Source organism: Anarhichas minor, unplaced genomic scaffold, assembly GCF_050575085.1.
Source record: "Anarhichas minor isolate MPS153535 unplaced genomic scaffold, ASM5057508v1 ptg000028l, whole genome shotgun sequence".
NCBI classification, from domain to species: domain Eukaryota; kingdom Metazoa; phylum Chordata; class Actinopteri; order Perciformes; family Anarhichadidae; genus Anarhichas; species Anarhichas minor.
The window spans coordinates 9,412,195-9,439,866 of NW_027466474.1; the positions used below are offsets into that span (position 1 = coordinate 9,412,195).

The window sequence follows — 27,672 nt, forward strand, 5'->3', positions numbered from 1 at the left end:
ACCCAGTGACACGCCCTTTTCTTATTTTACATCCGAGCTCCCCACTGCAGCAAGTCACTGTATTATGCCAGTAATAACGATATAGGGCGGAGTGTGTGCATTGTACGACTCCTGTCTCAACACTGCGAACACACTGAAGTGTTTGTCATCAGTTCAGTCTCAACAGTTAAGTCTTGATTAACTGTCAACTGATCCCAAGACGGTTTACACTGGACTCGTGTCTCGTGTTTGGAAACACGGTAGATGATGGTCGTGTTGTTGTTGTTGATGGTTGCCTTTGTTTGTATGGGTGAGTAACGTTAAGACTAATTATTAATCGTGCTTTAGCGAGACTGCTTTAAAGACTATATCCTGTTTCCTCGAGTATTTGACTCAGCAGGGAGGAAGTAATATGTCTGTGGTGGAAAGTTACCAAATGCATTTAACGCGGCTGTAGTACTGGAAGTACAATTGAAAGGTATTTATACTTGAGTGTTTCCAGTTAATGCTGCGTTAGACTTCTACTCGACTCCATTTAGATTAGTACCTATTACCTCATATTTATCTAACGGTGAATTACTTTGATATCATATACAAAACGATATCATTGTAAACTAGAAAATGCATTTCCTGCTGAAAATGCGTTGGAATGCTGAAAGCTGAAATGAATCTCAAAAACATTGCTGAAAATAGATATCCAATTTAAAAAAAATTGCAAAAAGCTTAATAATTCAAAAAGTTGAAAGATTACAAATATGAAGTCATATGTAGCTGAAAGTATGAGAAGAAGGCTTTGAAAGTTGAAGAAGTTTAACAGGATTTGAAGATTTTCTCCATAGAGATCCCATTCAAAAGAAAATTGCAAATAGCTTAATATTTCAAAGAATTTAAAGATTACAAATATGAAAAGTCATATCACCCCTCTCCTGAAAGAGCTGAACATTTTGATATTCGAACGGTTTCTGTGGCTTAAAAAATGTCAACAGTAGTGATATTTGTAGTAGTACTAGAAGTTGTAGTTGTAGTAGAAGTATTATTAGTAGTAGAAGTATTACTGGCATTAGAATAAGTACTAGTAATAGCAGTAGTGATATTTATAGGAGTAGTATTCGTAGAAGTTGTAGTTGTAGTAGAAGTATTATTAGTAGTAGAAGTATTACTGGCATTAGAATAAGTACTAGTAATAGCAGTAGTGATATTTATAGGAGTAGTATTAGTAGAAGTTGTAGTTGTAGTAGAAGTATTATTAGTAGTAGAAGTATTACTGGCATTAGAATAAGTACTAGTAGTAGCAGTAGTGATATTTGTAGGAGTAGTATTAGTAGAAGTTGTAGTTGTAGTAGAAGTATCATTAGTATAGAAGTATTAGTAATTATAAGAAGTAGTAGAAGTAGTAGTATCAGTAGTCATAGTAATAGCTGTAGTAGTGGTCGTAGTATTTAATATAACAGTAGTAGCAGTAGTAACAGTAAATGCAGTATTTGAAGTAGCAGTAATAGCAGTAGTAGTAGTACTAGTAGCAGTCGTACTAATAGCTGTAGTAATATTAGTACTGGTAGTAGCATGAATAGCAGTTGTAGTACAAGTAATAGTAGTGGTAGTAATAATATCGATGGTAGCAGCAATAGCAGTAGTAGTAATAGTAGCAACAGCAAAAGTTGAAGTAGTAGTTGTAGTAGTAATACTAGAAATATTAGCAGCAATAGTAGTAGTTGTCGCAGTATTAGTAAGAGCATTCATTACTTCAACAAAAAGCCTAATTTTCAGCTTAATGTTTAAATACAGTTAATCCATGAGGCTTTTATTTTGAAAGGGTGGGGCTGGGTGGGGGAGAGAGGGGGAGAGGAGACATAATCATAATGTTTGACACATAAACAGAGGTTATTAAATGACAGGCTTCATCACAAGCATTTCAGTTAGAATTCATTCTGTGGGGCTTTTATTTTAAAATGGAGTGGGGGGAGGGGAGTCCTGTAAAAAGCTGTAAGACCTGAATGACTGTATGAGAGACACACACAGAGAGAGAGACATACAGAGATAGAGAGAGAGAGATAGAGGAGCGTGTGTGTGTGAGTCTGTGTGTTTATCAACATCACTAATGAGCTTAATCAGAAACACCTGTGTCCTTGCAGCCTTTTCATGGAGATTAAACAGGGAAACACCTCTCAAACAAATCCTCAAAACTCCCATAACCGTAGCTCCTATTGCTCCGATATTAATAAATGAGAGGAAGGATGAGTTGAAGAACAGATCCTGTAAAAATTGTGTCTGTAGTGTAAAAAATGTGGCTGAACTGGCGATTTAGAAATGGGGTACCGTGTTCTGTGGAAGATGTTTTTGAAGCTAAATTTAACATTGGTCTCTATGGAGCAGAAAGTTGGTTTTCCTCTCAATTACAGGCTTCTGTGCCAAATGTGTAAATCTGTGGGATTCCACAGTCATTTGTCTACGACAAGGACAAGATTAGCTACTTCTACATCCAGAAATTATGCATGAAGAGTGAAGATTGTGGACACAGTGGCAAAAGACAAATGTTTTTTTCACAAGAATCTCAAGCTGCTCTTCACTCTAGCGGTGACATCACGCACTCTAAGCTGCGCAATACACACCCATTATAAAGTCAGAAAAGGAGTGAAAAAATCATAAAAGTTAAACTGGGACAGTTCAAAAAGTATAAAAGATATCAAAAAGTTGAATAATGCGGCAATAGATCAGGGTTTTCTCAACATTTGAAAGTTGAAATGGTGTCTGTAGCTGAAAGTATGAGGAAGTAGAAGGATTTGAAAGTTGAAGAGGATTTGAACATTTGCTCCATTGAAACCCATTCAAAAAAAAATTGCAAAAAGCTTAATAATTCAAAAAGTTGAAAGATTACAAATATGAAGTCATATGTAGCTGAAAGTATGAGAAGAAGGCTTTGAAAGTTGAAGAAGTTTAACAGGATTTGAAGATTTTCTCCATAGAGATCCCATTCAAAAGAAAATTGCAAATAGCTTAATAATTCAAAGAATTTAAAGATTACAAATATGAAAAGTCATATCACCCCTCTCCTGAAAGAGCTGAACATTTTGATATTCGAACGGTTTCTGTGGCTTAAAAAATGTCAGCAGTAGTGATATTTGTAGTAGTAGTACTAGAAGTTGTAGTAGAAGTATTATTAGTAGTAGAAGTATTAGTAGCATTATAATAAGTAGTAGCAGTAGTGATATTTGTAATAGTAGTAGTAGAAGTTGTAGTAGAAGTATCATTAGTAGTAGAAGTATTAGTATTTAGAAGAAGTAGTAGAAGTAGTAATAGCTGTAGTAGTGGTCGTAGTATATAATATAACAGTAGTAATAGTAATGGCAGTATTTGAAAAAGTGAAGATTGTGGACTCAGTAGCAAAACACAAATCTTTTTTTCACAAGAATCTCAAACTGCTCTTCACTCTAGCGGTGACATCATGCACTCTAAGCTGCGCAATACACACCCATTATAAAGTCAGAAAAGGACTGAAAAAATCATAAAAGTTAAATTGCTGTAGTTCAAAAAGTTTAAAAGATATCAGAAGGCTGAATTATGCGGCAATAGTTCAGGGTTATCTCAACATTTGAAAGTTGAAATGGTGTCTGTAGCTGAAAGTATGAGGAAGTAGAAGGATTTGAAAGTTGAAGAAGTTTAAGAGGATTTGAAAATATTCTCCACAGACATCCCATTCAAAAAAAAGTTGCAAAAAGCTTAATAATTCAAAAGTGTAAAGATTAGGAATATGAAGAGATATAGCAGACATGAGCTGAAAGAGCTGAACGGTTTCTGTAGCTTAAAAAATGAAGAAGCAGAAGATTTTCAAAAAACAGGGGACGGAAGAAATATAATAATAAAATGAGGAATAAAGAATAGGATAACAATAAATAATGCAATTCAGAAGACAGTGTTAGATCCGGGGGTTCACGGGCCCGATACGGGGCTAACTGCTTACTCAGCTCTCTATTAAAAGATTGGCAAGCTGGTGTTCTGTGAGGAAACTCGCCTGGTTCTGCTAACTTCCTCAATGCTCCGAGTGTGTGTCCCACACCCAGTTGTACTTCCCCTACATCAGTTCTTACTACACACACAGACTTTACTCAAGTTTCTAAAACATACATTTTTATAATCAGTTTACATTTGTTAAATCACTTCATATTTATGTAATACACACTTGTTTTAAAATGATTAATAGATTTCATCCTTTAAACTATAAGTATACGCTTTTGTGTCCCTTTAGCCTGATTCGTCTTCCGAACATGTATTTCATCACTTAAGGCAGCCTTCCTGGGATCTCAACTCTTTTTGACAACAGTGTTTGGTCACAAGCGGGAACTTCCACCCTCACTCCCTTGCAGCTAGTCTGCTTCTTTTGCGACAGACTGTGAACAATTTCATTTTTTTTTCTTTAAGTACATACTGCAGCTGCTCTTACAAAGTACTTACTGTTGCATGCAGTATGCATTCAATTGGACCACACTATTGAGCTTATTAAAGAATGTGTATTATGCCTCGCAAAGTGAAATTTGTACTTACACTTCAATTGTAGCGTCATTGACGTGACAGAGCTGTCCACCACTGTCTATTATGAACTTGTCATCACTATCAAATAGCATTGTGGAATATTTATGGTGGCCCAGTGTCCACTGTTTGCATTTTGTAATATTTCACTGGAAAAAGTATGCAATTCGCATACTTGATATTATACTAAGTGAAGAAGGGGAGAGGAGATGGACTCATAATGTTAGATAAACACAAACAGGTTATTAAATGTCAGGCTTCATCATAAGCATTTCAGTTAGAATTCATTCTGTGGGGCTTTTATTTTAAAATGGGGTGTGTGTGTGGGGGGGGGATCCTCTAAAGATCTCTAAGAACCTGAATGACGTATGAGAGAGAGACACAGAGAGAGAGGGAGAGAGAGAGAGACACAGAGAGAGAGAGAGACACACAGAGAGATAGAGAGGAGTGTGTGTGTGTCTGTGAGTCTGTGTGTTTATCAACATCACTAATGAGCTTAATCATGAACACCTGTGTCCTTGCAGCCTTTTCATGGAGATTAAACAGGGAAACACCTCTCAAACAAATCCTCAAAACTCCCATAACCGTAGCTCCTATTGCTCCGATATTAATAAATGAGAGGAAGGATGAGTTGAAGAACAGATCCTGTAAAAATTGTGTCTGTAGTGTAAAAAATGTGGCTGAACTGGCGATTTAGAAATGGGGTACCGTGTTCTGTGGAAGATGTTTTTGAAGCAAAATTTAACATTGGTCTCTATGGAGCAGAAAGTTGGTTTTCCTCTCAATTACAGGCTTCTGTGTCAAATGTGTAAATCTGTGGGATTCCACAGTCATTTGTCTACGACAAGGACAAGATTAGCTACTTCCACATCCAGAAATGATGCATGAAGAGTGAAGATTGTGGACTCAGTAGCAAAACACAAATCTTTTTTTCACAAGAATCTCAAACTGCTCTTCACTCTAGCGGTGACATCATGCACTCTAAGCTGCGCAATACACACCCATTATAAAGTCAGAAAAGGACTGAAAAAATCATAAAAGTTAAATTGCTGTAGTTCAAAAAGTTTAAAAGATATCAGAAGGCTGAATTATGCGGCAATAGTTCAGGGTTATCTCAACATTTGAAAGTTGAAATGGTGTCTGTAGCTGAAAGTATGAGGAAGTAGAAGGATTTGAAAGTTGAAGAAGTTTAAGAGGATTTGAAAATATTCTCCACAGACATCCCATTCAAAAAAAAGTTGCAAAAAGCTTAATAATTCAAAAGTGTAAAGATTAGGAATATGAAGAGATATAGCAGACATGAGCTGAAAGAGCTGAACGGTTTCTGTAGCTTAAAAAATGAAGAAGCAGAAGATTTTCAAAAAACAGGGGACGGAAGAAATATAATAATAAAATGAGGAATAAAGAATAGGATAACAATAAATAATGCAATTCAGAAGACAGTGTTAGATCCGGGGGTTCACGGGCCCGATACGGGGCTAACTGCTTACTCAGCTCTCTATTAAAAGATTGGCAAGCTGGTGTTCTGTGAGGAAACTCGCCTGGTTCTGCTAACTTCCTCAATGCTCCGAGTGTGTGTCCCACACCCAGTTGTACTTCCCCTACATCAGTTCTTACTACACACACAGACTTTACTCAAGTTTCTAAAACATACATTTTTATAATCAGTTTACATTTGTTAAATCACTTCATATTTATGTAATACACACTTGTTTTAAAATGATTAATAGATTTCATCCTTTAAACTATAAGTATACGCTTTTGTGTCCCTTTAGCCTGATTCGTCTTCCGAACATGTATTTCATCACTTAAGGCAGCCTTCCTGGGATCTCAACTCTTTTTGACAACAGTGTTTGGTCACAAGCGGGAACTTCCACCCTCACTCCCTTGCAGCTAGTCTGCTTCTTTTGCGACAGACTGTGAACAATTTCATTTTTTTTTCTTTAAGTACATACTGCAGCTGCTCTTACAAAGTACTTACTGTTGCATGCAGTATGCATTCAATTGGACCACACTATTGAGCTTATTAAAGAATGTGTATTATGCCTCGCAAAGTGAAATTTGTACTTACACTTCAATTGTAGCGTCATTGACGTGACAGAGCTGTCCACCACTGTCTATTATGAACTTGTCATCACTATCAAATAGCATTGTGGAATATTTATGGTGGCCCAGTGTCCACTGTTTGCATTTTGTAATATTTCACTGGAAAAAGTATGCAATTCGCATACTTGATATTATACTAAGTGAAGAAGGGGAGAGGAGATGGACTCATAATGTTAGATAAACACAAACAGGTTATTAAATGTCAGGCTTCATCATAAGCATTTCAGTTAGAATTCATTCTGTGGGGCTTTTATTTTAAAATGGGGTGTGTGTGTGGGGGGGGGATCCTCTAAAGATCTCTAAGAACCTGAATGACGTATGAGAGAGAGACACAGAGAGAGAGGGAGAGAGAGAGAGACACAGAGAGAGAGAGAGACACACAGAGAGATTAGAGAGGAGTGTGTGTGTGTCTGTGAGTCTGTGTGTTTATCAACATCACTAATGAGCTTAATCATGAACACCTGTGTCCTTGCAGCCTTTTCATGGAGATTAAACAGGGAAACACCTCTCAAACAAATCCTCAAAACTCCCATAACCGTAGCTCCTATTGCTCCGATATTAATAAATGAGAGGAAGGATGAGTTGAAGAACAGATCCTGTAAAAATTGTGTCTGTAGTGTAAAAAATGTGGCTGAACTGGCGATTTAGAAATGGGGTACCGTGTTCTGTGGAAGATGTTTTTGAAGCAAAATTTAACATTGGTCTCTATGGAGCAGAAAGTTGGTTTTCCTCTCAATTACAGGCTTCTGTGTCAAATGTGTAAATCTGTGGGATTCCACAGTCATTTGTCTACGACAAGGACAAGATTAGCTACTTCTACATCCAGAAATTATGCATGAAGAGTGAAGATTGTGGACACAGTGGCAAAAGACAAATGTTTTTTTCACAAGAATCTCAAGCTGCTCTTCACTCTAGCGGTGACATCACGCACTCTAAGCTGCGCAATACACACCCATTATAAAAGCAGAAAAGGGCTGAAAAAATCATAAAAGTTAAACTGCTGCAGTTCAAAAAGTATAAAATATATCAAAAAGCTGAATAATGCAGCAATAGATCAGGGTTTTCTCAACATTTGAAAGTTGAAATGGTGTCTGTAGCTGAAAGTATGAGGAAGTAGAAGGATTTGAAAGTTGAAGAGGATTTGAACATTTGCTCCATTGAAACCCATTCAAAAACAAAATTGCAAAAAGCTTAATAATTCATGAAGTTTAAAGGTTAGAAATATGAAAAGTCATAGCACCCCTCTGCTGAAAGAGCTGAACATTTTGATAGTTGAACGGTTTCTGTAGCTTAAAATATGAAGGAGCAGAAGAGTTTCAAAAAGCGTACGGAAGAAATATAATTATAAAAAAAATAAAAATAAAATAAAGAAGAATAAAGAAACAGGATAACAATAGTTGGAATGCTTAACAGCATTCCAACAACTAGAAAATGCATTTCCTGCTGAAAATGCGTTGGAATGCTGAAAGCTGAAATGAATCTCAAAAACATTGCTGAAAATAGATATCCAATTAAAAAAAAATTGCAAAAAGCTTAATAATTCAAAAAGTTGAAAGATTATAAATATGAAGTCATATGTAGCTGAAAGTATGAGAAGAAGGCTTTGAAAGTTGAAGAAGTTTAACAGGATTTGAAGATTTTCTCCATAGAGATCCCATTCAAAAGAAAATTGCAAATAGCTTAATATTTCAAAAAGTTAAAAGATTACAAATATGAAAAGTCAAAGCACCCCTCTCCTGAAAGAGCTGAACATTTTGATATTCGAACGGTTTCTGTGGCTTAAAAAATGTCAGCAGTAGTGATATTTGTAGTATTAGTAGTACTAGAAGTTGTAGTTGTAGTAGAAGTATTATTAGTAGTAGAAGTATTAGTAGCATTATAATAAGTAGTAGCAGTAGTGATATTTGTAATAGTAGTAGTAGAAGTTGTAGTTGTAGTAGAAGTATCATTGGTAGTAGAAGTATTAGTATTTAGAAGAAGTAGTAGAAGTAGTAGTAGTAATAGCTGTAGTAGTGGTCGTAGTATATAATATAACAGTAGTAGTAGTAGTAATAGTAATGGCAGTATTTGAAAAAGTCTCATTTTGAGCTTAATGTTTACATACAGTTAATCCATGGGGCTTTTATTTTGAAAGGGTTGGGGCTGGGTGGGGGGGAGAGGAGACAATCATAATGTTTGACACATAAACAGAGGTTATTAAATGACAGGCTTCATCACAAGCATTTCAGTTATATTTCACTCTGTGGGGCTTTTATTTTGAAATGGGGTGTGGGGGGGGGGGGGAAGAGATGGACTCATGATGTTAGATAAACACAAACAGGTTATTAAATGACAGGCTTCATCACAAGCATTTCAGTTAGAATTCATTCTGTGGGGCTTTTATTTTAAAATGGGGTGTGTGTGTGGGGGGGGGGGATCCTCTAAAGATCTCTAAGAACCTGAATGACTGTATGAGAGAGAGACACAGAGAGAGAGACACACACACAGAGAGATAGAGAGAGAGGAGTGCGTGTGTCTGTGAGTCTGTGTGTTTATCAACATCACTAATGAGCTTCATCAGAAACACCTGTGTCCTTGCAGCCTTTTCATGGAAATTAAACAGGGAAACACCTCTCAAACAAATCCTCAAAACTCCCATAACCGTAGCTCCTATTGCTCCGCTATTAATAAATGAGAGGAAGGATGAGTTGAAGAACAGATCCTGTAAAAATTGTGTCTGTAGTGTAAAAAATGTGGCTGAACTGGCGATTTAGAAATGGGGTCCCGTGTTCTGTGGAAGATGTTTTTGAAGCAAAATTTAACATTGGTCTCTATGGAGCAGAAAGTTGGTTTTCCTCTCAATTACAGGCTTCTGTGTCAAATGTGTAAATCTGTGGGATTCCACAGTCATTTGTCTACGACAAGGACAAGATTAGCTACTTCTACATCCAGAAATTATGCATGAAGAGTGAAGATTGTGGACACAGTGGCAAAAGACAAATCTTTTTTTCACAAGAATCTCAAGCTGCTCTTCACTCTAGCGGTGACATCACGCACTCTAAGCTGCGCAATACACACCCATTATAAAGTCAGAAAAGGGCTGAAAAAATCATAAAAGTTAAACTGCTGCAGTTCAAAAAGTATAACAGATATTAAAAAGCTGAATAATGCAGCAATAGATCAGGGTTTTCTCAACATTTTAAAGTTAAAATGGTGTCTGTAGCTGAAAGTATGAGGAAGTAGAAGGATTTGAAAGTTGAAGAGGATTTGAACATTTTCTCCATAGAAACCCATTCAAAAAAAAAATTGCAAAAAGCTTAATAATTCATAAAGTTTAAAGGTTAGAAATATGAAAAGTCATAGCACCCCTCTGCTGAAAGAGCTGAACATTTTGATAGTTGAACGGTTTCTGTAGCTTAAAATATGAAGGAGCAGAAGAGTTTCAAAAAGCGTACGGAAGAAATATAATAAAACTAGAAAATGCATTTCCTGCTGAAAATGCGTTGGAATGCTGAAAGCTGAAATGAATCTCAAAAACATTGCTGAAAATAGATATCCAATTTTAAAAAAATTGCAAAAAGCTTAATAATTCAAACAGTTGAAAGATTACAAATATGAAGTCATATGTAGCTGAAAGTATGAGAAGAAGAAGGCTTTGAAAGTTGAAGAAGTTTAACAGGATTTGAAGATTTTCTCCATAGAGATCCCATTCAAAAGAAAATTGCAAATAGCTTAATAATTCAAAAAGTTAAAAGATTACAAATATGAAAAGTCAAAGCACCCCTCTCCTGAAAGAGCTGAACATTTTGATATTCGAACGGTTTCTGTGGCTTAAAAAATGTCAGCAGTAGTGATATTTGTAGTAGTAGTAGTAGAAGTTGTAGTTGTAGTAGAAGTATCATTAGCAGTAGAAGTATTAGTATTTAGAAGAAGTAGTAGAAGTAGTAGTAGTAGTAATAGCTGTAGTAGTGGTCGTAGTATATAATATAACAGTAGTAGTAGTAGTAATAGTAATGGCAGTATTTGAAAAAGTCTAATTTTGAGCTTAATGTTTACATACAGTTAATCCATGGGGCTTTTATTTTGAAAGGGTGGGGCTGGGTGGGGGGGAGAGGAGACATAATCATAATGTTTGACACATAAACAGAGGTTATTAAATGACAGGCTTCATCATAAGCATTTCAGTTAGAAATCATTCTGTGGGGCTTTTATTTTAAAATGGGGTGTGTGTGGGGGGGGGATCCTCTAAAGATCTCTAAGAACCTGAATGACTGTATGAGAGAGACACACAGAGAGAGAGACATACAGAGATAGAGGGAGAGAGACATACAGAGAGAGAGAGAGAGAGGAGTGTGTGTGTCTGTGAGTCTGTGTGTTTATCAACATCACTAATGAGCTTAATCAGAAACACCTGTGTCCTTGCAGCCTTTTCATGGAGATTAAACAGGGAAACACCTCTCAAACAAATCCTCAAAACTCCCATAACCGTAGCTCCTATTGCTCCGATATTAATAAATGAGAGGAAGGATGAGTTGAAGAACAGATCCTGTAAAAATTGTGTCTGTAGTGTAAAAAATGTGGCTGAACTGGCGATCTAGAAATGGGGTACCGTGTTCTGTGGAAGATGTTTTTGAAGCAAAATTTAACATTGGTCTCTATGGAGCAGAAAGTTGGTTTTCCTCTCAATTACAGGCTTCTGTGCCAAATGTGTAAATCTGTGGGATTCCACAGTCATTTGTCTACGACAAGGACAATATTAGCTACTTCCACATCCAGAAATGATGCATGAAGAGTGAAGATTGTGGACTCAGTAGCAAAACACAAATCTTTTTTTCACAAGAATCTCAAACTGCTCTTCACTCTAGCGGTGACATCATGCACTCTAAGCTGCGCAATACACACCCATTATAAAGTCAGAAAAGGACTGAAAAAATCATAAAAGTTAAATTGCTGTAGTTCAAAAAGTTTAAAAGATATCAGAAGGCTGAATTATGCGGCAATAGTTCAGGGTTATCTCAACATTTGAAAGTTGAAATGGTGTCTGTAGCTGAAAGTATGAGGAAGTAGAAGGATTTGAAAGTTGAAGAAGTTTAAGAGGATTTGAAAATATTCTCCACAGACATCCCATTCAAAAAAAAGTTGCAAAAAGCTTAATAATTCAAAAGTGTAAAGATTAGGAATATGAAGAGATATAGCAGACATGAGCTGAAAGAGCTGAACGGTTTCTGTAGCTTAAAAAATGAAGAAGCAGAAGATTTTCAAAAAACAGGGGACGGAAGAAATATAATAATAAAATGAGGAATAAAGAATAGGATAACAATAAATAATGCAATTCAGAAGACAGTGTTAGATCCGGGGGTTCACGGGCCCGATACGGGGCTAACTGCTTACTCAGCTCTCTATTAAAAGATTGGCAAGCTGGTGTTCTGTGAGGAAACTCGCCTGGTTCTGCTAACTTCCTCAATGCTCCGAGTGTGTGTCCCACACCCAGTTGTACTTCCCCTACATCAGTTCTTACTACACACACAGACTTTACTCAAGTTTCTAAAACATACATTTTTATAATCAGTTTACATTTGTTAAATCACTTCATATTTATGTAATACACACTTGTTTTAAAATGATTAATAGATTTCATCCTTTAAACTATAAGTATACGCTTTTGTGTCCCTTTAGCCTGATTCGTCTTCCGAACATGTATTTCATCACTTAAGGCAGCCTTCCTGGGATCTCAACTCTTTTTGACAACAGTGTTTGGTCACAAGCGGGAACTTCCACCCTCACTCCCTTGCAGCTAGTCTGCTTCTTTTGCGACAGACTGTGAACAATTTCATTTTTTTTTCTTTAAGTACATACTGCAGCTGCTCTTACAAAGTACTTACTGTTGCATGCAGTATGCATTCAATTGGACCACACTATTGAGCTTATTAAAGAATGTGTATTATGCCTCGCAAAGTGAAATTTGTACTTACACTTCAATTGTAGCGTCATTGACGTGACAGAGCTGTCCACCACTGTCTATTATGAACTTGTCATCACTATCAAATAGCATTGTGGAATATTTATGGTGGCCCAGTGTCCACTGTTTGCATTTTGTAATATTTCACTGGAAAAAGTATGCAATTCGCATACTTGATATTATACTAAGTGAAGAAGGGGAGAGGAGATGGACTCATAATGTTAGATAAACACAAACAGGTTATTAAATGTCAGGCTTCATCATAAGCATTTCAGTTAGAATTCATTCTGTGGGGCTTTTATTTTAAAATGGGGTGTGTGTGTGGGGGGGGGATCCTCTAAAGATCTCTAAGAACCTGAATGACGTATGAGAGAGAGACACAGAGAGAGAGGGAGAGAGAGAGAGACACAGAGAGAGAGAGAGACACACAGAGAGATAGAGAGGAGTGTGTGTGTGTCTGTGAGTCTGTGTGTTTATCAACATCACTAATGAGCTTAATCATGAACACCTGTGTCCTTGCAGCCTTTTCATGGAGATTAAACAGGGAAACACCTCTCAAACAAATCCTCAAAACTCCCATAACCGTAGCTCCTATTGCTCCGATATTAATAAATGAGAGGAAGGATGAGTTGAAGAACAGATCCTGTAAAAATTGTGTCTGTAGTGTAAAAAATGTGGCTGAACTGGCGATTTAGAAATGGGGTACCGTGTTCTGTGGAAGATGTTTTTGAAGCAAAATTTAACATTGGTCTCTATGGAGCAGAAAGTTGGTTTTCCTCTCAATTACAGGCTTCTGTGTCAAATGTGTAAATCTGTGGGATTCCACAGTCATTTGTCTACGACAAGGACAAGATTAGCTACTTCTACATCCAGAAATTATGCATGAAGAGTGAAGATTGTGGACACAGTGGCAAAAGACAAATGTTTTTTTCACAAGAATCTCAAGCTGCTCTTCACTCTAGCGGTGACATCACGCACTCTAAGCTGCGCAATACACACCCATTATAAAAGCAGAAAAGGGCTGAAAAAATCATAAAAGTTAAACTGCTGCAGTTCAAAAAGTATAAAATATATCAAAAAGCTGAATAATGCAGCAATAGATCAGGGTTTTCTCAACATTTGAAAGTTGAAATGGTGTCTGTAGCTGAAAGTATGAGGAAGTAGAAGGATTTGAAAGTTGAAGAGGATTTGAACATTTGCTCCATTGAAACCCATTCAAAAACAAAATTGCAAAAAGCTTAATAATTCATGAAGTTTAAAGGTTAGAAATATGAAAAGTCATAGCACCCCTCTGCTGAAAGAGCTGAACATTTTGATAGTTGAACGGTTTCTGTAGCTTAAAATATGAAGGAGCAGAAGAGTTTCAAAAAGCGTACGGAAGAAATATAATTATAAAAAAAATAAAAATAAAATAAAGAAGAATAAAGAAACAGGATAACAATAGTTGGAATGCTTAACAGCATTCCAACAACTAGAAAATGCATTTCCTGCTGAAAATGCGTTGGAATGCTGAAAGCTGAAATGAATCTCAAAAACATTGCTGAAAATAGATATCCAATTAAAAAAAAATTGCAAAAAGCTTAATAATTCAAAAAGTTGAAAGATTATAAATATGAAGTCATATGTAGCTGAAAGTATGAGAAGAAGGCTTTGAAAGTTGAAGAAGTTTAACAGGATTTGAAGATTTTCTCCATAGAGATCCCATTCAAAAGAAAATTGCAAATAGCTTAATATTTCAAAAAGTTAAAAGATTACAAATATGAAAAGTCAAAGCACCCCTCTCCTGAAAGAGCTGAACATTTTGATATTCGAACGGTTTCTGTGGCTTAAAAAATGTCAGCAGTAGTGATATTTGTAGTATTAGTAGTACTAGAAGTTGTAGTTGTAGTAGAAGTATTATTAGTAGTAGAAGTATTAGTAGCATTATAATAAGTAGTAGCAGTAGTGATATTTGTAATAGTAGTAGTAGAAGTTGTAGTTGTAGTAGAAGTATCATTGGTAGTAGAAGTATTAGTATTTAGAAGAAGTAGTAGAAGTAGTAGTAGTAATAGCTGTAGTAGTGGTCGTAGTATATAATATAACAGTAGTAGTAGTAGTAATAGTAATGGCAGTATTTGAAAAAGTCTCATTTTGAGCTTAATGTTTACATACAGTTAATCCATGGGGCTTTTATTTTGAAAGGGTTGGGGCTGGGTGGGGGGGAGAGGAGACAATCATAATGTTTGACACATAAACAGAGGTTATTAAATGACAGGCTTCATCACAAGCATTTCAGTTATATTTCACTCTGTGGGGCTTTTATTTTGAAATGGGGTGTGGGGGGGGGGGGGGAAGAGATGGACTCATGATGTTAGATAAACACAAACAGGTTATTAAATGACAGGCTTCATCACAAGCATTTCAGTTAGAATTCATTCTGTGGGGCTTTTATTTTAAAATGGGGTGTGTGTGTGGGGGGGGGGATCCTCTAAAGATCTCTAAGAACCTGAATGACTGTATGAGAGAGAGACACAGAGAGAGAGACACACACACAGAGAGATAGAGAGAGAGGAGTGTGTGTGTGTCTGTGAGTCTGTGTGTTTATCAACATCACTAATGAGCTTCATCAGAAACACCTGTGTCCTTGCAGCCTTTTCATGGAAATTAAACAGGGAAACACCTCTCAAACAAATCCTCAAAACTCCCATAACCGTAGCTCCTATTGCTCCGCTATTAATAAATGAGAGGAAGGATGAGTTGAAGAACAGATCCTGTAAAAATTGTGTCTGTAGTGTAAAAAATGTGGCTGAACTGGCGATTTAGAAATGGGGTCCCGTGTTCTGTGGAAGATGTTTTTGAAGCAAAATTTAACATTGGTCTCTATGGAGCAGAAAGTTGGTTTTCCTCTCAATTACAGGCTTCTGTGTCAAATGTGTAAATCTGTGGGATTCCACAGTCATTTGTCTACGACAAGGACAAGATTAGCTACTTCTACATCCAGAAATTATGCATGAAGAGTGAAGATTGTGGACACAGTGGCAAAAGACAAATCTTTTTTTCACAAGAATCTCAAGCTGCTCTTCACTCTAGCGGTGACATCACGCACTCTAAGCTGCGCAATACACACCCATTATAAAGTCAGAAAAGGGCTGAAAAAATCATAAAAGTTAAACTGCTGCAGTTCAAAAAGTATAACAGATATTAAAAAGCTGAATAATGCAGCAATAGATCAGGGTTTTCTCAACATTTTAAAGTTAAAATGGTGTCTGTAGCTGAAAGTATGAGGAAGTAGAAGGATTTGAAAGTTGAAGAGGATTTGAACATTTTCTCCATAGAAACCCATTCAAAAAAAAAATTGCAAAAAGCTTAATAATTCATAAAGTTTAAAGGTTAGAAATATGAAAAGTCATAGCACCCCTCTGCTGAAAGAGCTGAACATTTTGATAGTTGAACGGTTTCTGTAGCTTAAAATATGAAGGAGCAGAAGAGTTTCAAAAAGCGTACGGAAGAAATATAATAAAACTAGAAAATGCATTTCCTGCTGAAAATGCGTTGGAATGCTGAAAGCTGAAATGAATCTCAAAAACATTGCTGAAAATAGCTATCCAATTTTAAAAAAATTGCAAAAAGCTTAATAATTCAAAAAGTTGAAAGATTACAAATATGAAGTCATATGTAGCTGAAAGTATGAGAAGAAGAAGGCTTTGAAAGTTGAAGAAGTTTAACAGGATTTGAAGATTTTCTCCATAGCGATCCCATTCAAAAGAAAATTGCAAATAGCTTAATAATTCAAAGAATTTAAAGATTACAAATATGAAAAGTCATATCACCCCTCTCCTGAAAGAGCTGAACATTTTGATATTCGAATGGTTTCTGTGGCTTAAAAAATGTCAGCAGTAGTGATATTTGTAGTAGTAGTACTAGAAGTTGTAGTTGTAGTAGAATTATTATTAGTAGTAGAAGTATTAGTAGCATTATAATAAGTAGTAGCAGTAGTGATATTTGTAATAGTAGTAGTAGAAGTTGTAGTTGTAGTAGAAGTATCATTAGTAGTAGAAGTATTAGTATTTAGAAGAAGTAGTAGAAGTAGTAGTAGTAATAGCTGTAGTAGTGGTCGTAGTATATAATATAACAGTAGTAATAGTAATGGCAGTATTTGAAAAAGTCTAATTTTGAGCTCAATGTTTACATACAGTTAATCCATGGGGCTTTTATTTTGAAAGGGTGGGGCTGGGTGGGGGGGAGAGGAGACATAATCATAATGTTTGACACATAAACAGAAGTTATTAAATGACAGGCTTCATCACAAGCATTTCAGTTATATTTCACTCTGTGGGGCTTTTATTTTGAAATGGGGTGTGGGGGGGAGAAGGGGAGAGGAGATGGACTCATATTGTTAGATTAACACAAACAGGTTATTAAATGACAGGCTTCATCACAAGCATTTCAGTTATATTTCACTCTGTGGGGCTTTTATTTTGAAATGGGGAGTGGGGGGGAGAAGGGGAGAGGAGATGGACTCATATTGTTAGATAAACACAAACAGGTTATTAAATGTCAGGCTTCATCATAAGCATTTCAGTTAGAAATCATTCTGTGGGGCTTTTATTTTAAAATGGGGTGTGTGTGTGTGGGGGGGGGATCCTCTAAAGATCTCTAAGAACCTGAATGACTGTATGAGAGAGAGAGAGAGAGAGAGAGAGAGAGAGAGAGAGAGAGAGAGAGAGAGAGAGAGAGAGAGAGAGAGAGAGAGAGAGAGAGAGAGAGGAGTGCGTGTGTGTCTGAGTCTGTGTGTTTATCAACATCACTAATGAGCTTAATCAGAAACACCTGTGTCCTTGCAGCCTTTTCATGGAGATTAAACAGGGAAACACCTCTCAAACAAATCCTCAAAACTCCCATACCCGTAGCTCCTATTGCTCCGATATTAATAAATGAGAGGAAGGATGAGTTGAAGAACAGATCCTGTAAAAATTGTGTCTGTAGTGTAAAAAATGTGGCTGAACTGGCGATTTAGAAATGGGGTACCGTGTTCTGTGGAAGATGTGTTTGAAGCAAAATGTAACATTGGTCTCTATGGAGCAGAAAGTTGGTTTTCCTCTCAATTACAGGCTTCTGTGTCAAATGTGTAAATCTGTGGGATTCCACAGTCATTTGTCTACGACAAGGACAAGATTAGCTACTTCTACATCCAGAAATTATGCATGAAGAGTGAAGATTGTGGACACAGTGGCAAAAGACAAATCTTTTTTTCACAAGAATCTCAAGCTGCTCTTCACTCTAGCGGTGACATCACGCACTCTAAGCTGCGCAATACACACCCATTATAAAGTCAGAAAAGGGCTGAAAAAATCATAAAAGTTAAACTGCTGCAGTTCAAAAAGTATAACAGATATTAAAAAGCTGAATAATGCAGCAATAGATCAGGGTTTTCTCAACATTTTAAAGTTAAAATGGTGTCTGTAGCTGAAAGTATGAGGAAGTAGAAGGATTTGAAAGTTGAAGAGGATTTGAACATTTTCTCCATAGAAACCCATTCAAAAAAAAAATTGCAAAAAGCTTAATAATTCATGAAGTTTAAAGGTTAGAAATATGAAAAGTCATAGCACCCCTCTGCTGAAAGAGCTGAACATTTTGATAGTTGAACGGTTTCTGTAGCTTAAAATATGAAGGAGCAGAAGAGTTTCAAAAAGCGTACGGAAGAAATATAATAATATAAGGAAGAATAAAGAAACAGGATAACAATAGTTGGAATGCTTAACAGCATTCCAACAATAAGGAAGAATAAAGAAACAGGATAACAATAGTTGGAATGCTTAACAGCATTCCAACAATAAAGAAACAGGATAACAATAGTTGGAATGCTTAACAGCATTCCAACAATAAAGAAACAGGATAACAATAGTTGGAATGCTTAACAGCATTCCAACAATAAAGAAACAGGATAACAATAGTTGGAATGCTTAACAGCATTCCAACAACTAGAAAATGCATTTCCTGCTGAAATGAATCTCAAAAACATTGCTGAAAATAGATATCCAATTTTTAAAAAATTGCAAAAAGCTTAATAATTCAAAAAGTTGAAAGATTACAAATATGAAGTCATATGTAGCTGAAAGTATGAGAAGAAGAAGGCTTTGAAAGTTGAAGAAGTTTAACAGGATTTGAAGATTTTCTTCATAGAGATCCCATTCAAAAGAAAATTGCAAATAGCTTAATAATTCAAAGAATTTAAAGATTACAAATATGAAAAGTCATATCACCCCTCTCCTGAAAGAGCTGAACATTTTGATATTCGAATGGTTTCTGTGGCTTAAAAAATGTCAGCAGTAGTGATATTTGTAGTAGTAGTACTAGAAGTTGTAGTTGTAGTAGAAGTATTATTAGGAGTAGAAGTATTAGTATTTAGCAGAAGTAGTAGAAGTAGTAATAGCTGTAGTAGTGGTCGTAGTATATAATATAACAGTTGTAGAAGTAGTAATAGTAATGGCAGTATTTGAAAAAGTCTAATTTTGAGCTTAATGTTTACATACAGTTAATCCATGGGGCTTTTAGTTTGAAAGGGTGGGGCTGGGTGGGGGGGGAGAGGAGACATAATCATAATGTTTGACACATAAACAGAGGTTATTAAATGACAGGCTTCATCACAAGCATTTCAGTTATATTTCACTCTGTGGGGCTTTTATTTTGAAATGGGGTGTGGGGGGGGGGGAGGAGAAGAGATGGACTCATATTGTTAGATAAACACAAGCAGGTTATTAAATGTCAGGCTTCATCATAAGCATTTCAGTTAGAATTCATTCTGTGGGGCTTTTATTTTAAAATGGGGTGTGTGTGTGTGGGGGGATCCTCTAAAGATCTCTAAGAACCTGAATGACTATGAGAGAGAGACAGAGAGAGAGAGAGAGAGACACACACACAGAGAGAGAGAGACATACAGAGAGAGAGAGAGAGGAGTGCGTGTGAGTCTGTGAGTTTATCAACATCACTAATGAGCTTAATCAGAAACACCTGTGTCCTTGCAGCCTTTTCATGGAGATTAAACAGGGAAACACCTCTCAAACAAATCCTCAAAACTCCCATAACCGTAGCTCCTATTGCTCCGATATTAATAAATGAGAGGAAGGATGAGTTGAAGAACAGATCCTGTAAAAATTGTGTCTGTAGTGTAAAAAATGTGGCTGAACTGGCGATTTAGAAATGGGGTACCGTGTTCTGTGGAAGATGTTTTTGAAGCAAAATTTAACATTGGTCTCTATGGAGCAGAAAGTTGGTTTTCCTCTCAATTACAGGCTTCTGTGTCAAATGTGTAAATCTGTGGGATTCCACAGTCATTTGTCTACAACAAGGACAAGATTAGCTACTTCTACATCCAGAAATTATGCATGAAGAGTGAAGATTGTGGACACAGTGGCAAAAGACAAATGTTTTTTTCACAAGAATCTCAAGCTGCTCTTCACTCTAGCGGTGACATCACGCACTCTAAGCTGCGCAATACACACCCATTATAAAGTCAGAAAAGGAGTGAAAAAATCATAAAAGTTAAAATGGGACAGTTCAAAAAGTATAAAAGATATCAAAAAGATGAATAATGCGGCAATAGATCAGGGTTTTCTCAACATTTTAAAGTTGAAATGGTGTCTGTAGCTGAAAGTATGAGGAAGTAGAAGGATTTGAAAGTTGAAGAGGATTTGAACATTTTCTCCATTGAAACCCATTCAAAAACAAAATTGCAAAAAGCTTAATAATTCATAAAGTTTAAAGGTTATAAATATGAAAAGTCATAGCACCCCTCTGCTGAAAGAGCTGAACATTTTGATAGTTGAACGGTTTCTGTAGCTTAAAATATGAAGGAGCAGAAGAGTTTCAAAAAGCGTACGGAAGAAATATAATTATAAAAAAAATAAAATAAGGAAGAATAAAGAAACAGGATAACAATAGTTGGAATGCTTAACAGCATTCCAACAATAAAGAAACAGGATAACAATAGTTGGAATGCTTAACAGCATTCCAACAATTAAATGTACTAAAACAATGCGATCACAATAATTATAGATGTTGGACTATTTTGAATGTAACAAGGTGTTTTTGCACTTTGGTATTGCTACTCTTACTTCAGTAAAATATCTGTATGTTAATTATGACACGCCTTTATTGAATCCAGATGGAAAACATAGAACTAATTAGTATCACATTATGTATACTGTGATATTCTATATGTCCAGGTTTATTACTTACTCACAAAGGTTGCTCAATTATTTGACATTTAAATGTATTGTAGTCAAAAACAAGTACAATTCTAAAATATAGATGCATATTTGAATAATTTAGGAAAAGAATGACAAAAAGTTCCAAAAAGATGTCTGGTACCTTCATAATGTTTCTTTTGGACTTTCTCTCACCAGGCCTCTCCCACGGCAGTCATGAGGAGAAGTACTATGGGGACACCATTTACATTCGGCTGCTCAGGAAGCCTGACTTCGTTGAGTTCAGCCCCAACGACAACTCAAACGTGACGATCTTGTGGAAACAGGGTGACCGTTCAGTCACATTGGACAAAAAGTTTAAAATGACGGCCAGCTACTTTAGAATATCTCATTTAACTCAGAAAGACAGTGGTCACTACATAATGAGAGACAAAGATCTGAAAGAAATTTCCAACTACACACTTGAAGTAAAAGGTGAAGATCTTTCTTTGCTCTCAATCTATTTAATTTTCTATCGCAGCACTTCTTTATGTCAACACACTGTGGCGTCACACTCTTTTCTTGGTCATTTGGTTTTAAGCATTTTAAGCAAGCGTAATATTAAATTGACTGTCAGTTAGTACAATATTATGGTTGCACGGCAATGTGGGTCAAGATAATACTGTGTTTAAAGGAACAGTTCCACATTTTGGGGAATTTGATTATTCACTTTCTTGCTGATATATTAACATTGATAACTCTCCTGTCTATACAGTAAACATGAAGATATATGAGTTGCTTAGCTTAGCTTAGCACAACGATTGGAAACAGCAGGAAAAGTTAGCCCACAGCCTAGTTCTGCTCGAGGTTTCTTCCCGTTAAGGAGGAGTTTTACTTTGCCGCCGTCGCCCACATGCTTGCTAATGCTCTTATTAAAGTTTAATGAGTGTGGTCTAGATCTGCTCTTTATGAAAAGTGTCATGAGATAACTTTTATTCCTCCAATGTTAAGCAAATAACAACATTTCAGTTGATTACAGCTGCCATGCTATATGTAACCAAGACTAAATGTGAGCAGAGTTTTATACTCAAAAGATTTTGCGATATCACTTTGATATACTCTCTCTTTTTTGTCTTCCAGCAACCACATTGATATATTATCGGAAACCTGGTGACCACTTCACCTTCACCTATCGTCTGGAACCAAACTCCTGCAACATTTACTTCTTCCCAGAAAGCGACCGCCAGCCGAGAAAGTTGAAGAATACGATAGTTCATCAAGGAAAGCTGCAGGGGGGTTTGGATGACTCTGGTTGCACAGGGTTTGGTCTTTTAGAGCCATGTGGGATTTCAAATAAGGTCCACCAGATGTCATGCAGTGGACGCTATGAGATCAGAGATCAGAATGACAACACAGCCTTCGTGGTGTCACTGGAAGTGAGTCGTAAGTAACCTGTGTTTTTTAATAAGTGTCAGATGACTGTGTTTTTGAATGTTCACCGTGTCAAAAAATCCTTATATTTAATGAAGTAATAATACTTCAGAATCAACTTGTTAACTTACTTCAAATAGCTTTCTAGCCTAAAGCGTTTGTAGTTTTATCCTTTGCAGAGTACAGCGGCTGCAGTCACTTTGGATTCACCCTGTTAACAGTTGAAAAGCATCAGAAAGTCGTTAGAAACCACTGCTGCAGCATAATGCTGTTCATTCATATGCTCACTTACTGACCAGTCTGACCATCTGCTTTGGCTTTTGGTTTCCATTTATTGTAGTTAACTGATTGGCTCCAAGGTTCACCACTCAAACAGGGAACGATTGTGTAAAGGGGCCAATGGAGGAACTCAATGAGTGCAAACTGATGCACACAAGATGGAAGAAGTGTATCTAGCCATATTTTGGAGGAAATCCTTTGGAAGATATGAGCATATAGACAAAAACATATCATCATTTAAATCCATTGTAAGGGACATGAATTTAAAGGAACAGAACCACATTTTGGGAAAATAGCACAAAGACTGGAAACAACAATCTTCTCACCTAACTCTCAGCAAGAAAGCAAATAACTAATTGGACCCAAATGTAGGATTATTCCTTCAAGCTGATCACAGCTGCCATGCTGTTAGAAAGACAAAACCATAAACTGTACTGGAGGAGTGTTTGGTACTCAGAACATTTTGGGTCTTGTGCGTCCTGTCTTACAGAAATCACAAGGTACTTTGAACAGAAACCTGGAGACCTCTTCGAATTCACTTATGATCTGGAACCAAACTCCTGCAACATTTACTTCTTCCCAGGAAGTGACGATCAGCCGGAAGAGTTGACGATTAACAAAACGATAGTTCATCAAGGAAAGCTGCAGGGGGGTTTGGATGCATCTGATTGCACAGGGTTTGATCTTTTAGAGCCATGTGGGATTTCAAATAAGGTCCTCCAGATGTCATGCAGCGGACGCTATGAGATCAGAGATCAGAATGACGACCCAGCCATAGCGATGTCACTGAAAATGAGTAGTAAGTAACCTGTGTGTTTTTGAATAAGTGTCAGATGACTGTTTTGTTTGATTATTACATCGTTATATAAATACTTTATTTTATCTACTTCTTGGTGACATCTTTCTTTTTTTACGTTGAAGAAAGTAAACAGTAATACGAATCAGAGAAAAGAAGGATATCCTCACACTCAAGACAGCAAATATATAAAAACATTCTTGCAAATTACACGATTGATCAGTTATCAAAATTATTAGCGATACATTCTCTGCCCATCAACTAATTGACTGATTGTTTCAGCACTACCTACCAGCACTATGTCTCGGATTGGGATTGGGATTGGGATCGTCTCACTTTTCTGCTCTTGCGTGAAGTGCTGCTGCTGTGGGAAGAGCAAGTCCAAAGAGAACGGATCTGAGACTGCTGCTGCTGAACCAGATGTTCAATACCAAGAGGTAAGGCTACCTTACCTGTGTGTACAATCCTCTATAGTTAAAGGTCCTGCTGTTGATATCATAAATACCCATTGTGTTTCTGCTTTGTTCAAACCTCAGTATGACACTGAGCCTGTTGGACCGAGGTCAGGCCAACTCATTGATCCCTCTGGGACACACGACCCCGATCAGCCTTCTTATACTGTGACTGACCCGCTGGTTAGTGTGTGTTGCATTTCATAGGGAGAACCTTTCTCTTGTTGGCTCAACACTTGAGCTCTGTTCATGCTCTTGCTCCTCCACAACTAATACGTCATGTGTTGCTTTACTCTGTAGGTACGCGATCATCCTGTGGATTTGCCGCCATCTTATTCTGAGGTACTTGATCAATTAAAGTGCAATTGTATTTCTCAACATCTATTTACAAACCACATTGGGAGTTTTTTAGTAGCTCTCCAATGTGTTGTTTGTGCTTGACAATGTTTCTCCAAATTAAATGTGCCCTGTGGACTTTCGTGTCTTTGAGGCCAAACAAACAAGTTTGGCCTTACGTCCTCAAATCACATTTGCAAAGACAATTTTTCCTAAAACGTTGAAACCTGCTTTATTTCCATCCACCTTTATGAGCTAGGAGTCTTCCCTGCTTTTGCTGGTGCATTGTTATGTTTTCTCTGCGTGCTACCACCAATTGAATGATAATGTGAAACCTTTGGTAGTAAGATGTATTGTGTCAAGCATGGGCACAGGCTTATGCTTTCTTGTGCTTGTGTACTTTTCAATTTTAAATTTGTATAATCTTTGTTTTTCAATTGTTCCACCATCTGACATTTTTTGGAAACTAAAAACCATGCCCTGTTGTTATTATCCACATAGTACGTTTCTTCTACTATAACTATTTATAATAAGTAACCTTAATGCAACCCAACACAACAGCCCTACTCTGAAGTTAGTATGGTATATAGGTGAAACTGGTAAATCAGTATATATATATATATATATATATATATATATATATATATATATATATATATACACACACATCTTTTTATTCAGTCAGTATGCTGATATTGTATCCACATTATAATACTAACGATACATTGTTTTATGAGAATGTATCAAATTTGACATTAATATTCTCCACAACAACAGAAGCTAATATCTGTATTAAAATCCATCACTTTTAGCCTGCTTGTAATGCTCTGATACACTGTGACACGTCTTTTTCTCTCCAGGTTTCAGCTCCAGCAGAGCAGCCAGACGCTCCAACTGTCCCTGTCCACTCTGACCCTGAGCCAACGTTTGAATTTAAGGGGATGACCTTTACCTCTGCTCCCCCACTCGGTTCAGACTCAACTAACTCTGATGTTTATACCTCAGACAAACTCAACTTCCTCTGAGAGCCTTGATTTCTAAAGATACATTGAAATATGTAAACACTTAATTTGTCCACTCACTCATTTGCATGACATTACAGGAATAGTTTGACATTTTGGGAAAAACGGATATTCACCGGTGGCTGGCTTTTAATGGATTAAACCAGGGGTAGCAGGCAACCTTAGCGTAACCAATGGCACCGTAGCAATAAGTGTAAAAGAGAGTTTTTCTTATAATGTCAAAGTGCCCTTTTATCCACATGCCATATTACCTCTTTCACATCCATTTGCATTTGCAAAGCCTGTTATTTACAGTAGTTTTGATGTATTCTACTCTGTCTCTGATTGGCTAGGACTCGTTGCCTTCTTCGCAGAATGTGTTGTCTTCATAGCTGATGATCAAGATTGGTGGAAGATTGGGAGAGTTAATGATTTCAACTCAGATGTGGATGTTTTTATAACCATGGCAGCCTTGTGTAGTGCTCTCTTATATAATCACAATGTCCTGATTGTGGGAGAAAATTGTTTTATGAAAATGTTGCAATGCACATTGCTATTCATGATCCTGAGAGGAGATGAGAGGAGTGCCATCCCTCCTCTCATCTATCTGTCAGCAAGGAAAACAATTTCGCTAAATGTTTGAAGGGAAGAGTAAGACCAAATTTAGCATCTGAATCAGTCCTTTCTATTTTTTGGGTTTTACAGAGCAGAGCAGAGACTTCGTACAAAAGGATCACTATTTAAAAACCAAATATGAAAAATAACTTTTCAATGAAAATCATGTTCTTTAAATTGAGAGAGTCCGCATTGTTAACAATAATTTCTTACCTCATGAGTCTCACCTTTAGAGCTCGCTAGATTGTCATCGTAGCCTACCGAGTGAATAGCTGCCTCATTCCTGCAGTTCTGTCAGGGACACATGATTTATTGCAGACCAGCTTGGCTGTGAACATTTCCAGGGAAGATCCAAACATCAAGTAGTCCTATCTTTGGAAAGTTCTCTGTATTTAAAAGTGGTAAACAAGTCCTCATTGCACTTAAGTTACTTGCACCTTTGCTTGCCGTTCTCCTGCATGGAATTCAGCTTGCAGCTCAAGTTCAGTTCAAAACTTGTAAAATCTGATGTTTGCATTGTAGTTTAGTGTAGATTCTGAATTAAAATTAACTTCAAGTGAGCTGCAGATGTTAACTAATATTGATATATAGTTACTGTATTTCATTTGCTCAGGAAAATCACACACACATATCTATATGTGTTGAAGTCATATTGTATAAATATAAATAACAAGACCCAGTTGCCTTTTCCTATTACATATTTTCAATGGCATAAAAACAACTCTGTATTGCTTGTATGTCAACATTGTACCGTAAATGCATTACTTTAAAAGTTTAACTTTATTGAATTCATATATTTGGGACTTTTGCGCACGCACACCGCCTTTTTGAGAACATATGTTGTTCAACATGTATGTATGGCCAAACAAGTCATCATCTTGTGTATGTATTGTTGTGTATTTGGACTTTGTGTCAGGTGCATTAAATTTAGTAGCACTAAACTATTTGGTTCGTATTTGTATTTTTTTCCACTGTCTTCATGTCTTCAACACCACTTAACGGCTACTACAAGTACCACCCACCCAATATGTCACCACACAGCCAAAAGCTCATCCAAGCATATACATTCCTTCACACCCCATGTTTCACAGAGGAAACTCAGCCAGAATACGACAAAGTCTTGTGTGTCCTAGAGAAAAACTACAGAGACATAAATCTGTTTGTGTACAGGATGCCGCCACTTATTTCTGGACATTTGCCCTCAGTGATCCTGAAAATCTTTCTAAGTGTACCACATACTTGTGCTATAAGTAGGACTGCAGTGGAATAATGCCTTACTGTTTATGATGCAACATATATCTAGTTTACTTTTGATCACATAATTCAATTATAGGTTGAGATCTACGGTTACACTTAAATCTCTTCATTATATGCCCAGCACACAATACTATTTTTTAAAATTTCATAAAGAATATATATGTATATACAGACAACTTCTGTGGGCAGAATCTACGGTCGGCCAGATCACTTCCATGACCGCCCAAGGTCATCACTGCGAGTTAAAAAAACCTACACAAATAGTTCAGAGTAATATTATTATCTGTTTCTAAGATAAAACCTCATTCACTTATTTTCTTCATTCAGAAAATCATATACTGTATAATCAATGACTAAGGATATACTTAATTTACAATGAGACATATCACCATCTATAACTATTGGTATGTTAGTATCTGTTCCTTTCTTTTATCACTTTGTATCCTGTAACATATACATTTTAACCCCTTGTTAGACATAATTTAATATGTTCCACCTTAAACATGAATGGGAATTTAATTATCACCATAAACGTACTGAACATGTTTATTTAAAAAAACACAATCGGTTAAAACTGTGTTCACCATACTTAACGTATTGGCTGAAATGTCAACAATATAAGCGCAATGCACCTTTAACGCGTCACCGCGCTATGCGCTGTTCTCTCTTCGAGGTCAGCGTTAGCGATCTTTTTACATGTTTACAACGATACAGTATGCACCAAGGTACGTTAACTCCGATCGCTTTTTAATCAAAAGCATTTGAAATGTAACAGTAAGTATGGCGTTTCATT

General features: G+C 36.6%; 1 protein-coding gene across 2 annotated transcripts; it reads left to right on the plus strand.

The window, feature by feature from the left end:
- The first annotated feature begins 37 nt into the window (after positions 1–37).
- LOC142963156 (uncharacterized) lies at positions 38–26,563 on the plus strand. 2 transcript variants are annotated; one of them, XM_076103870.1, is made up of 8 exons: positions 38–289; positions 20,932–21,207; positions 21,853–22,155; positions 22,913–23,221; positions 23,501–23,655; positions 23,755–23,853; positions 23,971–24,012; positions 24,867–26,563. In XM_076103870.1, exons 1-8 carry the CDS (start codon positions 244–246, stop codon positions 25,029–25,031), a joined length of 1,395 nt encoding a protein of 464 aa, XP_075959985.1. In that variant the 5' UTR covers positions 38–243; the 3' UTR covers positions 25,032–26,563. The 2 variants fall into 2 exon arrangements, with proteins under 2 accessions (XP_075959985.1, XP_075959984.1); XM_076103869.1 differs by lacking the exon at positions 38–289 and having other exon boundaries at positions 19,254–21,207.
- The last annotated feature ends 1,109 nt before the right edge of the window (positions 26,564–27,672 follow it).